The sequence below is a fragment of the Bicyclus anynana genome, chromosome 19, assembly GCF_947172395.1.
Source record: "Bicyclus anynana chromosome 19, ilBicAnyn1.1, whole genome shotgun sequence".
Classification (NCBI taxonomy): Eukaryota; Metazoa; Arthropoda; class Insecta; order Lepidoptera; family Nymphalidae; genus Bicyclus; species Bicyclus anynana.
The window spans coordinates 11,364,050-11,386,257 of NC_069101.1; the positions used below are offsets into that span (position 1 = coordinate 11,364,050).

The 22,208-nt window shown below is 34.0% G+C and overlaps 1 protein-coding gene across 2 annotated transcripts in view; it reads right to left on the reverse strand.

The window, feature by feature from the left end:
- Nucleotides 1-466: 466 nt before the first annotated feature.
- LOC112045587 (protein gooseberry) overlaps nt 467-22,208 on the reverse strand; it is a 28,868-nt gene continuing 7,126 nt past the window's right edge. The window contains exons 2-6 of one of the 2 annotated variants that reach the window (XM_052887398.1): nt 13,269-13,441; nt 12,070-12,328; nt 9,820-10,019; nt 8,821-9,428; nt 467-1,652 (exon numbers count right to left, since the gene is read on the reverse strand). In XM_052887398.1, the coding sequence (XP_052743358.1) occupies nt 1,532-1,652; nt 8,821-9,428; nt 9,820-10,019; nt 12,070-12,328; nt 13,269-13,441 (1,361 nt within the window). In that variant the 3' untranslated portion in view covers nt 467-1,531. The remainder of the gene's footprint in view (nt 1,653-8,820; nt 9,429-9,819; nt 10,020-12,069; nt 12,329-13,268; nt 13,442-22,208) is intronic. The other variant, XM_052887399.1, reaches the window with a different exon arrangement.

Below are 22,208 nucleotides of genomic sequence, written 5' to 3' on the forward strand. Positions count from 1 at the left end.
GATAGTTATTATTACGGTATCTATTTTTTTATTTAACCCCCAAATATTTCGCTATTATCTCTCTTCTTTTAGTAGCGAGAACGAAAGAAGTCACAATATTCTATGTTGAACAGAAAGCCAATATAGCTTAAAAATTTGATTCGGCGTATCTTCACAGCCTGAGTATTGCATTGCACAGCCTTACATTACTCTGACATACATATGAATTTATCTCTTTGAACTTGCCAAGCTCTAGTTATAAAATTGGTCATCGTTATCAATGGTTCATCAAACAATAGTTTACCACCTAAAATGGTCCTTATATCCCCCTTTTCACGAAAGATCTTTGCTTAGTGTACATGAGATGACGCAATGCCTCAATCACCTTATCGAAGGTCTTTTGATTTGCAGCTCGCTTCAAATACTATAGTTATTAATTTGTAATTTGGTCCAAGTAATAGGATGAAGTATAAATAAAACTTTGTCATCAGTAAATTGAGGTTTATTTTGGATAAACATTTTTAAAAAGTGCTTTGAATCCTTATCTATAAACTAATCTACATAAAACGTAACTATCAAAATAAATACAAATTTTATTATAAAATCACAATCGCATCAAGGCATTTCAGGGATTTGTAATATTCTCTATTTTAATTCATATACATAATTAGTTTTGTAAATATTCTAACTTATACTTAAATTATATTTATTGACAAACTTTTACAATATTATACAACTTAGTACAAACATTAACCCTAAAATGGACAAAAATTTAATCAGTGATTTAACAGTTATTTAGGAACAAAATGTTTCACTTAAACATTCTATAATAAGTAAATAAAGCTGTATATAATACAATGATTTATATCCTAAAACTATTTTAGTCTTCAAAGTGTTCGTTACTACAAGATGTTAAATTGTAGATATAAAATATAAAAATAGTTGTTTATAACTTTTTTTTTATTGATATGAATAAAGGCACAAATGTATTTAAGGCATTTTTTTACCATAAGAGGAAGCATGGTTACTCAGTTTTAATAGTTATAAAAGGTCTTTTATATGAAGTTTTAAACAATGTTAGTACAAACGAGGTGTTTATCCTCGTTCACGGAGAAATTATAAGTGTCTGGGAAAATCTGATAAAACTGTAAGGCACATTGCCTGCCTGCCAAAGAACTTATAAAATATTCTCAACTTGCTGTTTACACCGATTTCAAAACATCTTCAGGAGATGTTGATTCGACAATCAATGCAAGAGACTTTACAGGTAGACTCTGAATTTTGCAGAACATAGCATAAGGTATTTGGGACGGTACCAATATTTCAAGTAAAAGAGGAAACGGAAGCCGGAAGAGCATTGCAAATGCTAAGAGTGGAGATAGAGGAAACAAACCTCATACCAACTATATTTGTTAAATTTTATCACTTACAAACCAAACGAGACTGCTCGTAGTAGATTATCTGGTTTTAAAATACTGTAGTAAGCCGGTTACATTACAAAATAATAATTAACTATTACATGTCAATAAGTAATTAATTAGATATTAAACTTCTAATGCACTCTTCCCATGTCCATGCCGCCCAATTGTCCAATGTAGGGGTATCCCGACTTAGCTTCGCTCGGTGAATGCGCATGTGACGCATAGTGAGAGGGGTTAGTACCAAAAAACGAACTGTAACAAAGAAAAAATATATTAAATATTATACTTATAGATAAACCTAATAAATATTTACATCATTATCTATTTACCAACGACCTCAAAGATGATCGTATTGTTAAAATAGAGAATATATACGTCCAAAGATTTCATACACGTGATCTCGTGTAGTTAAAATGTTAAAGACATTGAGTTGGGTTAAGTTAAGTTAAGAGTTATGTGATGATTGAAGAAAAGCAATCAAATTCTGTGTTGTCATTACAAACAGATAGAATTGATTCTTCAAAAGTGCTCTTACATTAAATATTGATATAGGTATCATTCAATATCTGGAAACAATAAACTAGAGTCAGTTTTTGATTTAACATGTTGGTATAATAAAAATGGGAATCAAAATTAGGCTAATACATATTTAAAGTTTCTACTAAAACAGCACTTCAGCTTAACTTTAAGAAAAAAGGCTAGCTAGATAGATATTGACTTGAAGTTAAAGTTGTTGAAAACCCTGAATAAAATGAAACATAAAACGTCCATATTAAATTAATCGCTCAGAATCTACAGAAGTTTTTGAATGCCGTCAGCTAATACTAGTATGGCAAATGACTGCAGCAATTTAATTCGAAATGGTGAACGATTATCCGGTCATTATGTAACAGTAATTATCAAAACATTCGAAGAGCAACACACGGTTCGATCTATGTACGAATATATACCCGGTCCAGCTATTGTTGTGGCATTCGAATATATTTGAAAAGCGTGGGAACGAATATGTGATGTTTAACATAGACATATGCTACAAAACTATTAAAAAAACTTAGACACAGAGATTCAAATCAATACAAAATTTTTATTTAACATTGAGTTTAATTGTCAATGTTAAATAGAAGTTTGAGTTGATTTTGCTAGCACTGCACTAAAATTTGAATGCACTTGAAATTTACGAGTAGCATTGACTGTAAGCAAACCTATTAGTGAATATAAGTTTCGTTTCTATTAATTTAAAGACAAATTTTATCACAAAATAACCCTGTTAAACTAGATCTAATGATATAATACGAGTATGTACTGCTATATCTATTGCCAGCTTTGGTCAATAAAATTTTGATTTAGATTGGTCACTAAAATTTACTTGACTTCAAAAGATCTTGTAAAGCCTACTTGAACCAAACAAAACTTAATTTTGTAACTAAGCTTGCTTGAAGTATTACTTATTTTAATTTGAATAGTTCCTTGCAATGTTTTCCTTTATCCGAGAAGTAGGACGTGAAAACCCAAGCAAATACACAATTGACCTTAAAAGCTTTGTTACGTGGGAAGTAAATGTCAGTAATAAAATAATTGATTTAAAAGTAACTATAGACTTAGTAGTAAGATCTAATATAATGATAGAGCAATCAATATCCCTTGTAATTATAACTTACATACCGAAATACGTGTCGGTAATTTAGGTGGTCCGAATTACACGAAAGAAAATACATACAAATGACTCTTTATGGAAACTGGTCGTGACTAAGCGTGCAATAAAATTATGAATTCAATTGAATTCAGTGGCCAACACATTATTAAGGCTTATTCATGTTTGTAACGCATAAACAATCATGGATTATTGTAACGTGTAGGAGGATAGGCTTGAAGATTAAAACGGTTGCAACACTAATAAATATAAGCTTTGAAATGCATTAGACTGTATATAAATATTCACTGTTTTCTATGGAAATAAAACATGGCCTATCTTGCGTGAGATTAATGCTACGAAACCACATGAATTATAATATTAATTTTAGCTATGTAATGTATTTTTTTTAACACTGCAACAATGTAACAGAAATTCAAAGGTGAACTTTGTGTTTGCACGTGCATTTTCAAGTATTTTCATGAATTTTAGTATCTCACTCATGATTCAATAGTAATTCTACTATTGAATAAATACTGGCTTATAGTGAGTATTTATTTTAAGTGATGGTTATCGGCTACATCATCATGACCTTGTTTCGTTACTAGTGATTGTCTTGTATCTAAACCATTGAACAAAGGACACCGATTATTATGGGCCTAGCACATTACAGTAAAAAATTGACGAAATGTCCTTTATTTTTCATTTCTTTATTATGCAACTGTCATTCAAACTGAAATTAAACCAGTTTAAAACTTACAATTTTTCAATATCTTGTAATGATTCATACATTAAACTGGGCACAGCAATGTATGAAAAATGGTCTATATCCTTTGTTTAGTAGTAAGCATTTTATTACAAAATTTGTATTTGTATTAAGTTTATTCGAGAATCAAATCAGTACATTTGCACGTACATATGAATAATTATCTTATTCAATACAACAGCGTTCAAATGGTACCTAACAGGTGAAAGAGAATTTAATCAGTCAAGCTAATTAGTAATAACAAGACGTTCAATTTCGGAAAGCTGCCGCTACAAAGTGGAACGGATCACGCAACGCGGTGAAATCCCTAATTTGTATTGAAACAATGAATTTACAAACTACCCACATTATGTAGATACTCGTATCTGATGAATCTGAATTCTTGGCTATATTGTTGCAAATTGGTATTGAAATGAAAGATTTGATCTCTCAAGTGCAGTTGTTTTTATGAAAGGTCCTGGGATCAGTAAAAGTCAATCAGGGTTGAACAAACACCCAATTAAGCTTATCTTCAGATTCTGTGGTTGCAGTTGCATGCACTTCATAGATGCAAAACTGAGTACCTACTCACTACGAACCTGTTTTGGTGAACAAATTTTCCATTTTCTAGAGTTTTGACCTACTATAATGCCTACCTACCTTATTTAAAAACCTTATAAACGCCATTGTGTATTTGTAGTATGCTCTTAAGTGTGCCTGCAGCGACGTCATGAGTTTGGGTAAGCATAGATTTTGCCAGAATTTAGCAAATGATCGATGAAATAGGAACGACTATAATTGCGTCCTCTGAGACTTGGATCACAACTTAGAAGGACTTTGGAACCATAAAGTTTATACGATCAATTAGTGTAAACAAGGAAATAATTCTTAAAATAAAAATTAAAAGCACTTCGCTGTACTAATTAAAGAAACTTAAAAGATAAAGATATTGTTTTAAAAAATTACTTAAATCTGGAAAATCTTTTTTCGTTACTGACAATACCCAAATTAATGCAACCGATACTATTGTAAGCTAGAGTATATTGTCTATTCCACTGTATTTGAAATCTGTGCATCATGGAATAGTTTCCATTGGCCTTTAAAGACCCACTGACACTAAATATTCGATGACGGATATAGAAATAATCCCTCTAAGTAATTTCACAGTTAAGCCTATAAACGTAAAAGCACATTGTAATCCACGTGAACAGGCAGATAAAAGATATAACCCAAATAAGCCAAGAGGTCAATATCGCATTCTCATACGTTTACATATCCATTACAGCGAGTGTACCATTTCAATCCGGCAATCGAAAAGCAATTTTCCCTCACCTGTATCCGACAATCACGCTAGCGAGCGAACAATCGGTCCATTCTGTTATACTGGTCTAAGAGGCTGCCAAAGCCAGACTTGCCTCATTTGATGGCTGAAAGTTTGTCAAGCATTTGCTCGTACCATAATAAATCATAAAAGTACGGTTTCCAATTATGGATGGACTGTGGTGGCTTTGGAAGGTAACTTTATTACCACACTTGCTAATCACACACACACACACACGCAAATCAATATAAATGCTATTAAAACTACAATAAGATAAAGTATTTAGTACTATACAATTTAAAACAAAATAGAAAACACCTAGCAAATAAGGCAAGTGGCCGCAAACTCAGCCTTATGATGTGTATAAGGAATGCAAAGCGCTGATTATCAGTTTGCTGTTATAGATAGCATATTTCAAGGATCCAGATCCTCAACCGCCCGTCTGTCAACTGTATAGGTACGTTATATAAGAAATCATATCCCTTCTCTCCTCTTCCCAGCAGCCTATTTGAAACAAATGAACTTTAATTTACGTTTTATACTTGGACGATTGAGGACCTGGACCCTTTGATTTTTTCTAATGCCACTACGGTCCAAACTCCATGATTTGCTACCGTCAGGTGAAAGTCAGCCAATGGTAGATCATAGGCTGACCTTCAGCCTTCATAAAATGAAGTAAGTCTGACCAATGTAGGCTGCATCTATACGTCCAATAAAAGGCACAGAACCACACTGTTTAGGAAGTCGAATGCAAATAGCTGCAGATAAGTTTTAATACCGGGTTCGAGTTAGCTTTAATGCATGGGTTCATCGCACTAATGTCACGTTCGGCCTCCCATTAATTGCCAAGCGCTCGGTACAAAGCAACATGTGTTTATCTGTTTTCCGCAATGCAAGGCGACGGTAAATCCTTCTATACAGTAATGCAAGGAAAAGCTAGTCTTATTACAAACAACTAAGAACTCAATTTCAATGGTTTGAATACAGATTTGTTTGCTATTTGTCGGCTGTAACAATAAAAACTGAAATGTACGGATTTGAAACAAAGTTACGGAAGGTCGTGAATTTCAGAATTTTACGGATCATGGTTTATTACGTAATCCTGACCTTGATTAAAAACGCAATGCAAGTCTACTAAAGTGTTGTTTCGCTTTCCTTTACCTACTGAATAAGAATAGATATCATTTGTTGTAGCTTTAGCTGTAATATTTTGTTTAACTTCTGTGTAATTCAAAATTTTCAGTCTACTTTTCAACTAAGTAGTATCTAGAAAGATGGCGTTTGTAAGATTAACGACAATGTTATAAGCGTGAGTTCATTATCTAAAACTTGGAAAATGACGACATGAATTCCTTATTTGTTAATGCAACTTCATCGTTTCTGAGCTTATTGGTTTAAAATTAACAAAATTGGGCTTCAATGTCTATTGAAGCTGAGATCCTAAATGATGATGAAAAAAATTTTTAGCGGCGAAGGATTCATACAAGCCGATACCCGCCGGGTTACCTTTCAAAATCCATGCAAATTCATCGTTGTACTGTATCTAGATATATGAGAAACTGGAGTTTGTATCACACTATATGAATTGCTATGCTCCATGGATATATAGAAACAAGAAACAGAATTTCTACGCGTACAAAGTCGCAGTCGTCTGCTAGTACAAAATAAACAAACAGTATTTTCAATTACTGAACAAGATTGCCTTTCGTACTATGTACACAAATATAAAACTCTATTTAGGTATCTACGCAATCGGAAAAATCTTTCCATCAAACCCAATGTCTTTATAGATTACAGACAATATTTTTCAAGTTTTATTAAATAAATAGTGATAGATGAAACGAACTACTTTTACTAAAATCTAAAATATCCTTTGTTTGTTTAGTTGATATTATTTTATAGATGACTAGCTGACGCCGCGCGGTTTCACACACGTGGTTCCCGTTCCCGTAGGAATACGGGGATAATATATAGCCTATAGCCTTCCTCGATAACTGGGCTATCTAACACAGAAAGAATTTCTCAAATCGGACCAGTAGTTCCTGAGAGTAGCGCGTTCAATCAAACAAACAAACAAACTCTTCAGCTTTATAGAATTTTATAATTAGCGTTAATAGAATTTTATAATTGAAATCACAAGATAATTTTAAGCTATCACATTACAAATACTCCCATCGTAACAAAATAACAAAATGGTCTTCTCAAAAAAGCTTTTTGTTAATTTCATAGAATACTGGAAGGCTTCGGTGGCTAGTTACCTTACCGACAAAGAAGTATCGCCAAGCGATTTAGCGTTGCAGTACGATGTCGTGTAGAAACCGAAAGAGGTGTTTATTTTCATCCTCCTCCTAACAAGTTAGCCCTCTTCCATCTTAGATTCGAGGGTTGACTAGAATAATAGAAAAAAAACTATCTCTGAAAGCATTACTATTGGTGACTAAACTTTCGGCTGCTTCAGTACTTGAAAGTTACGTCAATCGAGTTCGCCAAAAAGAACAAGATGAACTGATCACAGACGTGGCTAGCTCATATATTACCAGAGTGATCCTATTGTGTGACAAAGTATATTGTGTGTGGTCCAATGCGAACTTTATAGAGTCGCTTTGTCTCGATAACACAGATAAATGTCGTCGCCTTTTCAAATACAAAGCGTACAATGTGTTTGTCACATTCGTTTTCGACAATTTCAATGTAGCCGTTACATACATGAAGAGCCTTTTTACAATTTATCAAAAAATAGATACTCGTACCTAACAGATGTTGTACGTGACGTTACATGGTCAAAGATGTGTAAAAAAATACATTTTGTCTATGACCTGAAAATATTAGACATTAAATAATATCTACTATTCAAGCTAACCGCTGTCTACTTTATTTGACAGGCGCTAGAAGTCTTTAGTATTTACTATCTACATTCTACGATCAACTTTACATTATCCTTTGAACCAATTTTAGTATATACAATTAAAACGAGTCTTTACAAACAGACAAATTTGACGTTTCTATTAAATATTACTTGAAATAAATTAAATTTTATTAACTATAACAATATCCCCTAATTCCAAATTAGTTGAGACAAAAGTTTATTATCAAGCTGATAAAATATACTGTCATAAATTGACTCGCAAAAATACAACCCAAACTTAATCAATATCTGGTGTCAATAAAGAATATTTTTAAAGAAAAAAACAAGAACTAAACCAATTAGCTCGATCGATCGATCAAAATCGTTCATAAAATTCGCATCCCTATTGCCTTCACGATCGCATCGGCATATTACGAAGGAAGCCCTGTAATAACTATCCGCGCGGCGTATAATGGCTGACTTCTTACACTCTTAATTGATTAGCGGCCGCTTCGGCTAATGATAAAGGAAGGTGAAAAGAAATAAAATGAATAGCGAGATCTACTCCGGATAATTCCCCGATGAAACGAGCCACTGTATTTGATACTGATTTACCCGTTTTTAGTAAATATTTCTTGAAACTCTCGCATCATCGTTTATTCAAAATGCGTACAAAATGTCATAATGTAAATGGATATGAACATCAGTTCATTTTAATTGCACATCTCTGGGACACGGTGTACAAGTAGCTAAACATCAATAAATAATTCATAAAGGCAATTGGTCGCCGGCAGGGTTTATTGAGATATTAAAGGTAGTTAATATTTATTAATAGACATAATCATTACTGATGTCTCTATAACTTTAAAATGAACTCACCTATAATTTTCCGGCCACGCACCGACTTCCGTTAGTTTGTTTTGTGGATGCCCACTTAGTTGTCTCGTCGACCAGTGGTTATGGGCAGACATTTCTTGCTTAGCGTAATCGCTGTATCCATATGGATGACTGAGAGCTTCACTTCCATTTGCGTAAGTAGGATGTTGGTAGGTAATGCCACCACTCTGATTGGCCGTAGGACTTGCCGCAGTTGGGCTTGAACTGGGAGGAGTGATATCTGATGACGCTTGCAAAGGCGTTGGTAATTCAGACGAGTGGGACAGAGGAGTTAAATTTCCTGATGAGAAAGAAGTAGACGTTGGAGGATGAAGGGATGATGCGGCAAGAGCTGACTGGCAAACTGATGGTGCAGTTAACGCTGATTGGTGTAATGAAGGTGCTAATGCTGAGTTTAAAACAGAACTGGTACCCAAAGCTGAGGAATAGGATTGTTGCCATGATGCGCATTGAGCGTTAAATGTAGAAGGTGGTTCGTATTGTTGATGGACAGATGGGAAAGCAGATTGTAAGGACATGGTGTTGAATGCACTCAGTTGTTGAGAGTTCAGTTGTTTGCGGAGACGAGCTCTTCGGTTAGAGAACCAGACCTAAATGAGAAAGAAAGATATTAGGAAAATCATAAACAGGTCAGAAAAAGTCTCACAAGATTCTATAAAGATGCAACCATGAAACTATCATAACAGGTAATCATAAAGTAGAACCCACTCGGTTACCCTTCACGTTAACATGATTACAATAATTATAGGGTCATAATCATAATACTATTTGGGGGCCATTAATTTAACAAAAAGTATGTAGCTACAGTAGGAGAACAACATATGGTAGCTCAGTTACACGTTATAATTAATTCTAAGATTAATTGCAGTTTTTGTCATACTTTCCAATAAAAGAATCAGTCTTATTATGCTGTTGTTATAAACATTTTGTGGGTCACCATACGGTTACATTAATATTAAAAGTTTTAGTTTCTTCACATACCTGAACTCTAGCTTCAGTTAATTTAGTCTTCTGCGCTAACTCCTCACGAGTATAAACATCTGGGTATTGAGTCCTAGTGAATGCTCGTTCCAAAGCCTCAAGCTGATCGCCAGAGAAAGTTGTCCTTGACCTTCGCTGTTTCCTTTTCAACGTAATGCCTGGTTCTGATTCAGTATCCGAATCCTCACATGATGATGGACCTTTTAACAAACGAAACTTCGTTTTAGTATGTCGACAGAAACTAGCAAAATGGTTTGGAATTATTTTACACTTAGAGAAATTATATGAAAACGCTTCGCTAAAGATACTTTCTATCCTAATAAGGAAATTACGTTTACGTGACATAGATATTATGGAATTAAATTTCATTGAACATTTTTCAAATAAATAGCGATAACGACGTAAGTAGGTAAATCCACATTAATAAAATTTGTCATCATAACGTCACTTTCTAGATCATTTTGTTTCATCACTTCTATTATATTGTTGTTGGCTACTGCTGGACCACACGCGATCTCCATTAAATTAAATGTAACCACATTGTATATTAAGCTTTAAAGAAATATAATGGGTTTGGGCCTTAATAAATATTACGACACTTTGTGATTTGATTTTTTATCGCTTTTGTAGCTACTGGAATTTGTTTTAAACTTACTTCTAAACTATCTTTATTTTTAAACAATGACCAATTTGGATGAACTTTTATACAACACGTGGATTTTGAAATAGGAGTTGCAAGGTTTTCTCAGAGATTGAAAATGAAGGAAAATCGTAAAATAACACGCAAGCTAAATTTAATTTTAATTAGGTAACAGCTACTTTTATTGTAATTATAGAGAAATTATAGAATTTAAAAAGAATTAAGTTTGCGAAATGACGCGCGAAAGTGATGTAGCAAATTATCATAAACTACGATCATGTAAATTAACTTGACACCGAAACATGTCATGCAAAATGTTTCTGCGAAAAACATTTTGCGATTCACAACGTTTACCGTTATACTGCATCATAGACAGTAATTTTCGAATACACGACCAGTCAGCGCTAAAGGACCCGCTTTTCCAGTGTATACATTACTTTAGCCGCATACAACTTAATATGCATAATCTTATCGGGACGCGGAATCTCTGCGGCGAAACCACGCCGTCGCCGCACCGGGATATTAGGAGCGCCATTTTATATTGGATAGCTATACGGCACAAGACGTGCAGTACGGACAGATTGTCGTAATGCAAGCCTCGCGGCCAAACGCGATGGGATAATAACAGCTTTGGGTACTAATTTCATTTTTATAACCTACAATTTCCGAAGCCGACACAAGCGGCGCTGCAGTGGCGTGCGCGCGCCTCGCTCGCTTCACTTTTACGTGGATTATTAACTTTATACGCCATTTTGCTAAGTTTGCAAACGTTTCAGACAGTCTTATTATAGGAATAAATTTATAATAATAATGTACTTTAAACTGAATTAAGTGATTATGGTCTTGAATGCAGGTTGAACACTACGATGACACGGCGGTTATGTATGCATCATTAGCTCCAAGGTTTAACAATAACCGAAATATTAACTGAAGGATTTCATGTAGCCAAATGTGAAATTAAATACGTTTGAGATAACCTCGCTTATAAGAATAATAGAAACAATCCGCTTTATGATGGTGGGCGGGTATGAAAATGGCGAAGGGAACTTTAGTAATATACAGTTTTCAACAAATAAGCCAGTGAGCGGGTTTAAGTGGTTCAACAAACTATATTTCCATTTCACAAGAACAATCTTATTATTACCAACATATAAGTACCTATTCAATTTAGTATTCAGAAGAATGAATATCAAAAGCTTAGGATAGAGAGTATTGATTTTAGATGCGCGATAATTTCTCTAATGTCTAACTTTTCTACACATTATTTCTAATTCCTTTCATATTAATTTTGATACGATAATGAACTATTGTATATTCCTGATTAAAATCTATTTTTTTCGCAAAATATTTCCAAGTTAATAAGCCTCTTGTAGCTCTCGATTTAAGTTCCAAGCATATATTCTTGATTTGGTTTTGTCATACTGACCAAATCCTTCAAATTTAAACACTGAAATGATGTGACTGAAATGAATATGGCAAAGTATCATCACCCCGTTCAATCGCTATCACAAAAAGTTCTACTACTACATATTATACTATAAATACATAAACTGTTACGTTAAAAGCATTTGTATAAAACATATTCATATTTGCAGGTAAGGATGACTTACCTAGAATACCATCAATACTGTGGTTTCTTCTAGGGTCTGATTCATCCCTTTTGCCTCCTCTTATGAGTCGCGATATCGAACTGACCGACGGGGCCGTGTTTTTATCACAAATGCCTTCTTTTATTAATTTATCTCTAATCTCCCAGGAGAATATACCTGGGTTTTGTCTCTTCAGCTCTTCTATCCGGTTCTCAACTTCCGGTGTGGCCACCCTTGGCTTTGATCCTCCGATCACTCCGGGGCGGATTGAACCGGTTTCCTATGACAAAAATAAACTTTATTAATTAAAGCTGTTTGTTTTATTAATTAATATTTTACCTAAATTAAACCTTGACTTATATCTTCCATATAGAAACAGAATTCAGTTTCTGCAACGTAAAGCATGATAAAGTTAACTTTATCTAACTTTAATCTAACTAATAAACTATCAATAAGAAGTCTCATCTAAGTCTCTTTACCCGTAAAGTAACCAAAATCTTCCACCCACAATAGCACATAAATGGAAGGATTTTTACTTTTTCGCGCTAAACCAATTTTCAATAGGTATATTTGTCCAAAATAAGCGCTGCTCCAATAGCCGAAATGATTAGTAACCTGACAGTTCGTTAATGAAATTCCTCAATCTAAAACAGACTAATAGCTTTCCTTTTTTATTGCAGTGGTACCTACTCTTAAACAGTTCTCACCTAATATCAGTTAAGAATTTTAGAGACGCACAGCTGTCGCGAGATGACGCAGGGCCTCACGCCTGCCGCCGCCATCTCCACGATCTTCAGCCTGATGTGGTTGTAAACAGTTCTCGCCTGATATCTGTTGAGAATCTTCGAGACGCAGCCGTGCGAGACGCGCAGCTGTCGCGTGATGACGCAGGGCCTCACGCCTGCCGCCGCCATCTCCACGATCTTCAGCTTAATGTGGTTGTAAACAGTTCTCACCTGATATCTGTTGAGAATTTTCGAGACGCAGCCGTGCGAGACGCGCAGCTGTCGCGAGATGACGCAGGGCCTCACGCCCGCCGCCGCCATCTCCACGATCTTCAGCCTGATGTGGTTGTAAACAGTTCTCACCTGATATCTGTTGAGAATCTTCGAGACGCAGCCGTGCGAGACGCACAGCTGTCGCGAGATGACGCAGGGCCTCACGCCCGCCGCCGCCATCTCCACGATCTTCAGCCTGATGTGGTTGTAAACAGTTCTCACCTGATATCTGTTGAGAATCTTCGAGACGCAGCCGTGCGAGACGCGCAGCTGTCGCGAGATGACGCAGGGCCTCACGCCCGCCGCCGCCATCTCCACGATCTTCAGCCTGATGTGGTTGGGCAGCGGGCGACCGTTGATGAATACTCCGCCTAGTTGATTCATACGACCTTGTCCTGTAACAACATGAACATATGAAATACTGCAGTGAATTCAGACCACTGTTTAATAAGACTATGATCCTCAATATTGCATGTTCTTTTTTTGAATATTGGGATAATAAATGCTAAACTAAAAACTTGTAGGTAAATGCACTGCAACGTTATAATACCTTCACTTCAAGTTGAGAGTGGCACCTTTGCTTAATCATCAGGAATTTGTAAGATATGATGGCATTTAGTACTAATTGGTAAAAAAATTGCGTATACCTAAATTTTTTTTAGTTTAGTAAAATAATGCCTAACACAACGAAACTTTTTCGTTGCGGTGCAAAGGCAACTCAATTCAAATAAAATATAACCAAATTGATTCTATTCACTTTTTAGTAAAACATTTGTCAATTTCAATACAAAAATACTCAACACAAGTTTCGCAATACATTAGGAATGAACTCAACCAAAAATATCCAATTTCTTTCATCACGGCCGAAGAAACACTAAATGTTCTGGCATTGATATATAAACATCGTAAGCTTACATTGCTTTCGATTACCACTTCCAGAATCAGTTCAGACTTCGTCTAGAATTCTATTGGCGAGTCATTCAACTTCCCGCAGTGAAAGGTAAGTCATCAAAAAATTAATTAATCTTTTGCCGGGTGCGATAATTAAGTTCGACAGTAATTGCGAATAAAGTTTTCTCGAGATATATAAAAATATTTCTGGCTGTGTCTATGTGTGTGTGAGTAAAGTGGCTATTATAAACACATCACCAGCAGTGGTTGGGACCACCTATAGTCAAAGGATGCCGCTTATTTTTGCGATCCTATTGTGTCCAACATAGATGCTATTGAGACGAAAATGCATTAAGGATATTAGTATGGGATCTCGCAATAAAATGAAACTATACAACACTGTCATAACTTATCAAGGATAATTATCAAACTGATTAAATAGGCAGAGACAATCTATCTTGTACAGACTGACAACTGTAATAATAACAGTTAAAAATAAATAAAAATAAATTAAGCGCTGTCGACGACAACAATAAAGCACGCAAATTAAGACATAGCGAAAGGTTTTTAAAGAAAGAGGTGCCTTTTTTTAATATTTTAAATTTATATATAAAGGTTATCCACAGGAAATAATACTATGAGAACATCTATACAAATACAACATTTTTTGGTACATCCAATAATCATAAACAGCTTAAGTCGCGTCACGTAAAATACTGTCAGAGTATAAGATCCAAAAAATAACAAAAGAAACTTAATTACATAACATGCCCTAGTTAAAGAATACAAAATTCAAAACCACATCAAAACAACAGTCAGCCTATGACACATGCATTCCGACATTAATTCCTAATTCTCATCCAAATATGACAGACGCCTCTCATTTGTAAAGAAAAAAAATAACAGTGGCATCTTCCACTTGTAAAGGCATTTATAGTTTATCAATTTCAAATAATTCCTCAAAGATACCGCCACACGTAGCGCTATAGACCCCTGTGGAGAAGCACCGATCAATTAAACTACATGTCAACAAGTGTGTCCTTTGGTAATGCGAGAAACCTACGGTCACCCAATGCAAAATAAACCCTAATGTAAACAATATATGGTTAAAAATTGTTCTTACGAAAACAAAGGCTCATCAGGAACAAGGATTTCTTGAGCACGTTGTAGACCCTATGCTGCCAAAATAAGGTTTAAAGTAATGGTGAAAGAATGCAGTATTTTATGGTAAGGCTGGGCCGAGTTTCTGCAAGCGATCTCCATATATTTTTTGTTGGAACCCCGTAGACGTTGTGGTGCCGCGAAAGCCGATGTTCTCGGGTGTTAATTTAACGTTCCCGAAATATTTATGACGCATAACGTGTCCATAATAAGTCCCCTATACAAATGTGGGTGGTTTCGTAATAATGTATCACTTTATTAGAGTTGGAGAAATCATCTGATAAAGTATTATATTTCTTAAAAGCAAGAATAGATTTTTATAGTTTATTTTTATGTTTTCAAATATAGGCTTATTTGATACCTTTATTCGAAAAGGCTTCAAATAATATATAACAATCGTTAACATTAAAATACATGAGCTCAAAATCCTTCGTCCAAAAATTTCAAAGCTGAAATAAGATCAATCAAAATGTACAATTGATAAAAGCTCACAAAAGGGACAAAAAGAACTCAAAGTTTACAATGCGTAATAGAATTCGCAAACATTGTAACGCTATTAACGCAAAAGGAGGCGAAGTTAACAACAAATTTAAACATTGATTCGGTAAAACTAATCGTTTGGAAGCACAATTCGATCATGCACCATTTTGTCACAACAATAGCAGCCACCAGGGTGGTATACAAAATGATCAGAAAGTAGCACACAAAAAACTAACAATTCTGTATCGTTCGGTACGGTAGCCAAGAAGTTTTGATACTTTTTCTACTTACGTGTCTTATTCATAGCCATCGCAAGAGTGATTCCTTTGGAAAGCAATCACACACTAAACTTGAGATACACACGGCACTATAGAAGGTATAAAATTTTCTCACAATAACATAATCGTGTTCCAATTCGTTCGACCGACGCATTCGTGTAAGACGAAATTGAAACAGAGTCAATCATTTAATGCTAAACGTAAGAAGCAAACCGTGACCGAATAAATGAAGATTTTCTATTCACCATTCGCATTTCTGTGTCAACTTTAATTAGCAATCACATTTTCATAAAACTTCGCTGTACCGTCGAGTTGTCATAGGCATTGTCGTTCCGTGATTGGATTTCTCAAGTACATTTTTACGTTACCGAAATTTTATTTTCAATCTAAGTGATTTCTTAATCCAGGGCTCATCTCCATTACGTTCCGAAACGTTTGAGTTCGAAACCGATCCGGTGTTTGGAAACTGATGTAGCAATTTGAATATTTCTTCAACGACAATTGAAATGCCATCACTCTTGAAAGCTTTTACGAGTAAATACTCCAAATTTGTGTCTCTCATTTTATTGCATATTTTAAACAACACTGACGAAATTTTATTTGATTTCTTTCCTTTATTTTTCGTTTATTAGCTGTGGAATTTAATATCGTAGGTTATAGCGTCGGTACTGCCAGAGGCTCACTATTGCGAAACGTCCAATAAAAGTTATGAAGGCAATAGGCGTAAAGAGATCTCATTCCTGTATTTGTTGCTTGCAATGCCCTATTAAAGTGTTACAGTTGTAATCTGATAACACGGGGGATTAATACTATACTATACGTAACGCCCGCATTATAATATCCAGCTATATAGTGTGAACTAGGCATTTAGTATTTGAGTACAGAGCTTTCCAAGCAATATGTTTGATAATGATGATTAAGTTATCGATTAAGTCAATTGCAACTTATCATTATTTTTATGGACTTAATTTAATAGACTAGTTTAATACTTTTAATCAAATTCCAAAGTTAAGATGCGTGTACTGTATAATGTAATAATTCTAATAATAATACTTTTATGACGTGTTTGAAAAACATTATACAGGTCTTTATAGTATACACTCATATAGAGCACTAAAGAAATTTTGTCAACCAATATGAGACATGATATAGTTATGAACCGTGTAATCGAATACATAACTACTATTTCATAATAATATTAACAAAATCGATTGATTTTTTTTTTTTTTAAGTTTTCCATCTTTCACTAATAACTTTTTAATTTTTTGGAAATATTTCACAGCTATTGGACAGTTTATAGCGCTGAAGTCGATATAGTAGTCAGTATTGTGTAAATAAATCGTAAACCCAGTTTTCACAATCATAATATGTTTCTGCCTGCAAATCAATTTCACGTAGCGACATTAATGTGCCTATAGTAAAATTTATATGAGGCTTTACGTCACACGTCGCTTTCCTTCGCACGAATTGTGTACCAGCGATAAGTACGTAATCTACATATGCAAAGTAAGCAACGGCTTGAGACAATTCTTGCGTCGACAGGTAACACCTTGAAATGTCTGATACTCTAATACTGTATAATGTGGTTTAATAATTATTATTTCTAATAGTAACAATGAATAATCTGCTTCTGGAGGATTTAGGTGTAATGACATTAGCCTACATAACAGATAGATTAACAATTCGAAATTATTTTCAAGTTATCATGTAACAGAAACTACAACAATGACGTGAACTTTAGCTGGCGTATTATTTTTATTATTTCTTATATTAGCGATTTATAATATTTTGAGTGGGAGAGTAGATTGAGAATATTTACATATCCATTTAATAAAAGATGCATTTTTGAATATTTGTCATGTTACAAGATGGTTTGATTGTTAACTATTGCTAGTAAAAATAATAAATGATTTTCTTTTTATTTATTTTATAGTAGGACTTGTAATAGTGATAGAACTCAAGCTAAAGAGCTATCAACCACATCAAACGAAAATGTTCTTCATTCAAATAATAAAGTTTCAATGAACGTTAAATAGAACCCTAATTCAGATATATATACTGGGAAATTGGTACAAGCATTTTATAGTATTAACGTTCGAAGCTGAGCTAAACTATAATAACTGATAACTGACGAAAATGCATGATTTTGAATCTCGATTAGATATTCCTACTTATGAGGGACAATAAAATCACAATAGATAGTTAATAAAAATCTTAATATCTCAGTTTTGTGTGATAAATATTGTCTATTAAATTATTAAAACAGCTTTACTTAAGGCATTGTTGGCATTTTATGAAGTAATTGATTCAAGCCGCGTAAGATAATATATTCTATAATTTGTGTACCTTATTTTCTATAAGTTATTACAGAATTAGCTTTAACACCAATTTCAAGTTTTTATTTTTGTTGATCAGTCCATAAATTATTATATTCGTTCTTCCGCAATTTCAAATTAGAAACATGCAACTAAAAACTAAGTTAAATTATATGTATAGATACATACCTACTCCTTTTAATTGTACAACTAATAAATAAATGGTACGAAACTTACTTCACATACGTATACTTTGATAAACCTACCTATGCATACTTAAATAGCTCACTCATATCGCAAATCTGAATATCAATCCAATTTTTTATGTAACATGGTTTCAATTTGTAAACTATTTAACCATTACATTTTCAATAAGTAAGACGATGCATTATTTGTTCTCGCATTATTACTACACAGTATGAGGTTGCTCTATCAAGATGAAATTCTTTCTATATTTCAAAAACAAGTTCACGCTTGACTGTAATTTCACCTGGTGTTAAGTGTCACACTAATTTGGTAAGGGTACGGTCTAAATATTGTACATATATCCCAGACTTTAACAGAATTTAAATCAAGCCATCCAATTGATTTTATTTTGGTACGAAAAATCTGTGATTGTCCACATCCTTAATTTGTTTATACCCACTTTTCTCTGATATTATTTCTTTTCAGTAAATAAATTGATAAACCGTTGCTTGTTGTATATCTTTAAGGTGGTAAATAGATATGGCCTAGGCTAGATAGACCAAAACCAATTAAGAAAATATAAATTTCTTAACTGTTCCGAGGAATTAATGCATTCATACGATTACATAGCAAAATATAACAAAGTTTGAAATTTATTTCAGGTTAAATAATATAATTTATTTTCTCTATCTCTAATGCCCTAAGGAAATTACGAATGTTTTAACGCTAGATATTATGAATTAGAAGTTAAAATCAAAACCGGATCGATAACATCAACATTACTTCTGTCAATAACAAAATTGAAAAATTATAATAAAAAATCATTCGTAAGCATTATCAAGTCTCTATTATCCTGACACGCATAAATATCTATCCGTTGCCTGTTAAAATCATTTATACACTAATAAAATAAGCTATTGCTGTCCAAAATCAAGCAACAAAGCGGAGAAATGCCATTTGAATAGGCATTAGAATTGGGCGGCACTCACAAAGGCTGTGTCATTCCATTAAGCCTTCTTCAAGCCTTCGGTTCGTTGTGTGGCCCGTGGTCGCGTGGCTCGAGGTGTAGCAATCGGTTATCAAATCAGAGTTCTATTCTATTATACTTTCATAGCATGCGTGCCGATATGATGTCGTAGTGTTAGAAAAAGTCTACTATTTTTCTAGGTAGAGCGTCTTATCTAATTGTGTTGTTAGTTAAGTTGTAAGTGCGATTATATATTAGTAATCTTTGTGGTTATAAGCTTAATGGTACTTGTCGTCTTTTTAAAGAATAAAGTTACAGATATCTATAATTATTAGTTTACCTTGGTTGACAAATATTAAACTCTATTTGATTGTTATTTCTTATATCTCTATTTGATTATCTTTTGAATAGATTGATTGAATTTGCTACTATGTTTTTGGTTATTATTAGATTTAAAACTAAATTTAGTTACTACTAGTTACTTATTATTTTAAGAAATCATTTATTATCTTCTACGGGTTTTCTAATGTTTGGTTTGTGCTCTGAATGTTCCAAAGTATTTATAGGATTACAAGACTTGTTTTGTGTGTGATTCTCGTCTCAAAAAGTTGTTTATTTTCTTGACATGATGTAGTTAAATTTTATCAACATATTTTACTGCATTGATGTATAACGACATGAACATACAGTTGCATTATCAATAACAATTTTATACGAATATATAAAATAATGCCAACTGTTACTATATAATAAAATAAGAATCTATATTTAAATATCAAATAATCCTTACTGCTGACATATCACATTCAATTCCATTATACTTTTCCCGAGCAAACAATGATATTACCGGTGTAGGCAAAGGTTTGAAGAACCCTTTTCATACCGATATTGGTTCCAATATTGCTCTCAAAATCAAATATTTCATATGTAACACGCCTAAAGGCGTCTTGTTGCCGTAATAAAATACGAGTGCCTATGAGCTATAACAAAACGAGAGCCTGCGAGAGCTAGATTTACTACATTTTAAGAAGGCAGAAAGTATGTCAGACCATGGTCCTACCATTGATGTAAGTAAGGTAGCCAATTGTAGAGTTTGGACTATGGTTGCTTTTGAAGGTTTCAAGGGTACAGATCTTCAATTGTCCAAAATATAAAAAATATTTTCTACGGAATATCATGGGGAATCATATCCCCAATCGCTAGAACGTTAACTTCGTGACAAACTTTCGCTAGAGTCCCTAAAATTTTGATCTTTAACGGTGTTGTTGAAGAGCTGTCGCCAAGCTGATTGACTGGTGACTGGGGGACATGATTGCTCAAGTTATGCTTAGACAAATAAAAAAGAATACACTTTGTACTTGGTCCTTGAAACCTGCTAACTCCCAAAGTCCAAACTCAATAATTGGCTACCATTCTTACCTATAATAGGAAGAATGGTTGACAATATTATTTTTTATTCTTTACAAGTTATCCCTCGACTACAATCCCACCTGATGGTAAGTGATGATGCAATATAAGATAGAAGCGGGCTATCTTATTAGGAGAAGGATGAAAATGCACAACCCATTCGGTTTTTACATGACATCGTGTGGCGGTAGGATGATTTTCTGAAATGAGGTATGTCTGGCTATCGCAGACTCTTATTCCATAACGAAATCCCCCATTGAACTGAATGCCAACTGTTCAAACCGAGCCCGCCTTTCGGCCATCTAACATAACGCCTGCACTATGAATGGGACTGAATATTTTATTTCATTATAACAGTGTGTTTGTGAGTGCCCTGCTTTTGACCTTATTTCGTATTCATGACGTGCTATGTACTAATTTGACTGGCCTTTTCTTTTATTATAAGAAATGGTTCCTTTGACGTACCACTCGCCGCCAGCGGTCGAGTTTCGAAATCCATAAATATTATGTTGCAGTGACAACAAAAACTAGAAGTGAAATTACTATTTGAAGGTTGTTGAGAGTCATCATTGACGATTGTATTTATATTGTATTCGGTAAGCTAATTCAGTACAACAACTTTAAATAATGTCGAAACTAATTTAAAACAGGAGGAAAAATAGATAACTTTAATGACAATTTGCTAACGAATTTGAAGATAAAGATAAAGCAAATAAACTAGACAGTTAAAAAGACTTGACAAAATCCTTGATGTAGATGTTAACCCCTATAGTTAGAACAAACAATTAGCTAAAGACAAATAGATAGCCCAGTGATTATAAGTAGGCAAACAATGCCTATAACGGTAAACTTAACGGCCGTGGCTAGTTACCACCCTACCGGCAAAGACCTACCAAGCGATTTACCGTTTCGGTATAATATCGTGTAGAAACCGAAAGGGGTGTGTATTTTCATCCTCCTCCAAACAAGTTAGCCCGCTTCTATCTTAGATTGCATCATCACTTACCATCAAGTGAGGTTGTAGTCAAGGGCTAAATAAAAAAAATTTGAATTGAACTTTATTACAATTAGTAATAAAGTTCAATTCAAAAATTATTTTTAAGATGTGGAATAGTATTAATGATGTATATATACATATAGCTGATCTAAAGCAACAGACAAACAACGTTCTGAATTCATAAATATTCAGTCGTCCTATAACGTAATAAAGAACTGAATTTAATATGCAACCTCATTAAAATTACCTTTTAAATAACTGTACCAATAGTGATTATAAAAGATAACAAACAAAGGCAAATAATCTATAAATAAAAGATAACTTCCAAGATTATACAAATTAGATAACACAGGCATCAATTATAAATGTAATGAATGGTAGAGAAAGGCACCCTAGCGAATCACGCTTATTCGTCGCTCGGGGCAATTAGCAATGTCGATTTTAATCTCTTTAAAGTTTGTAGTATCCGATTATCACCAA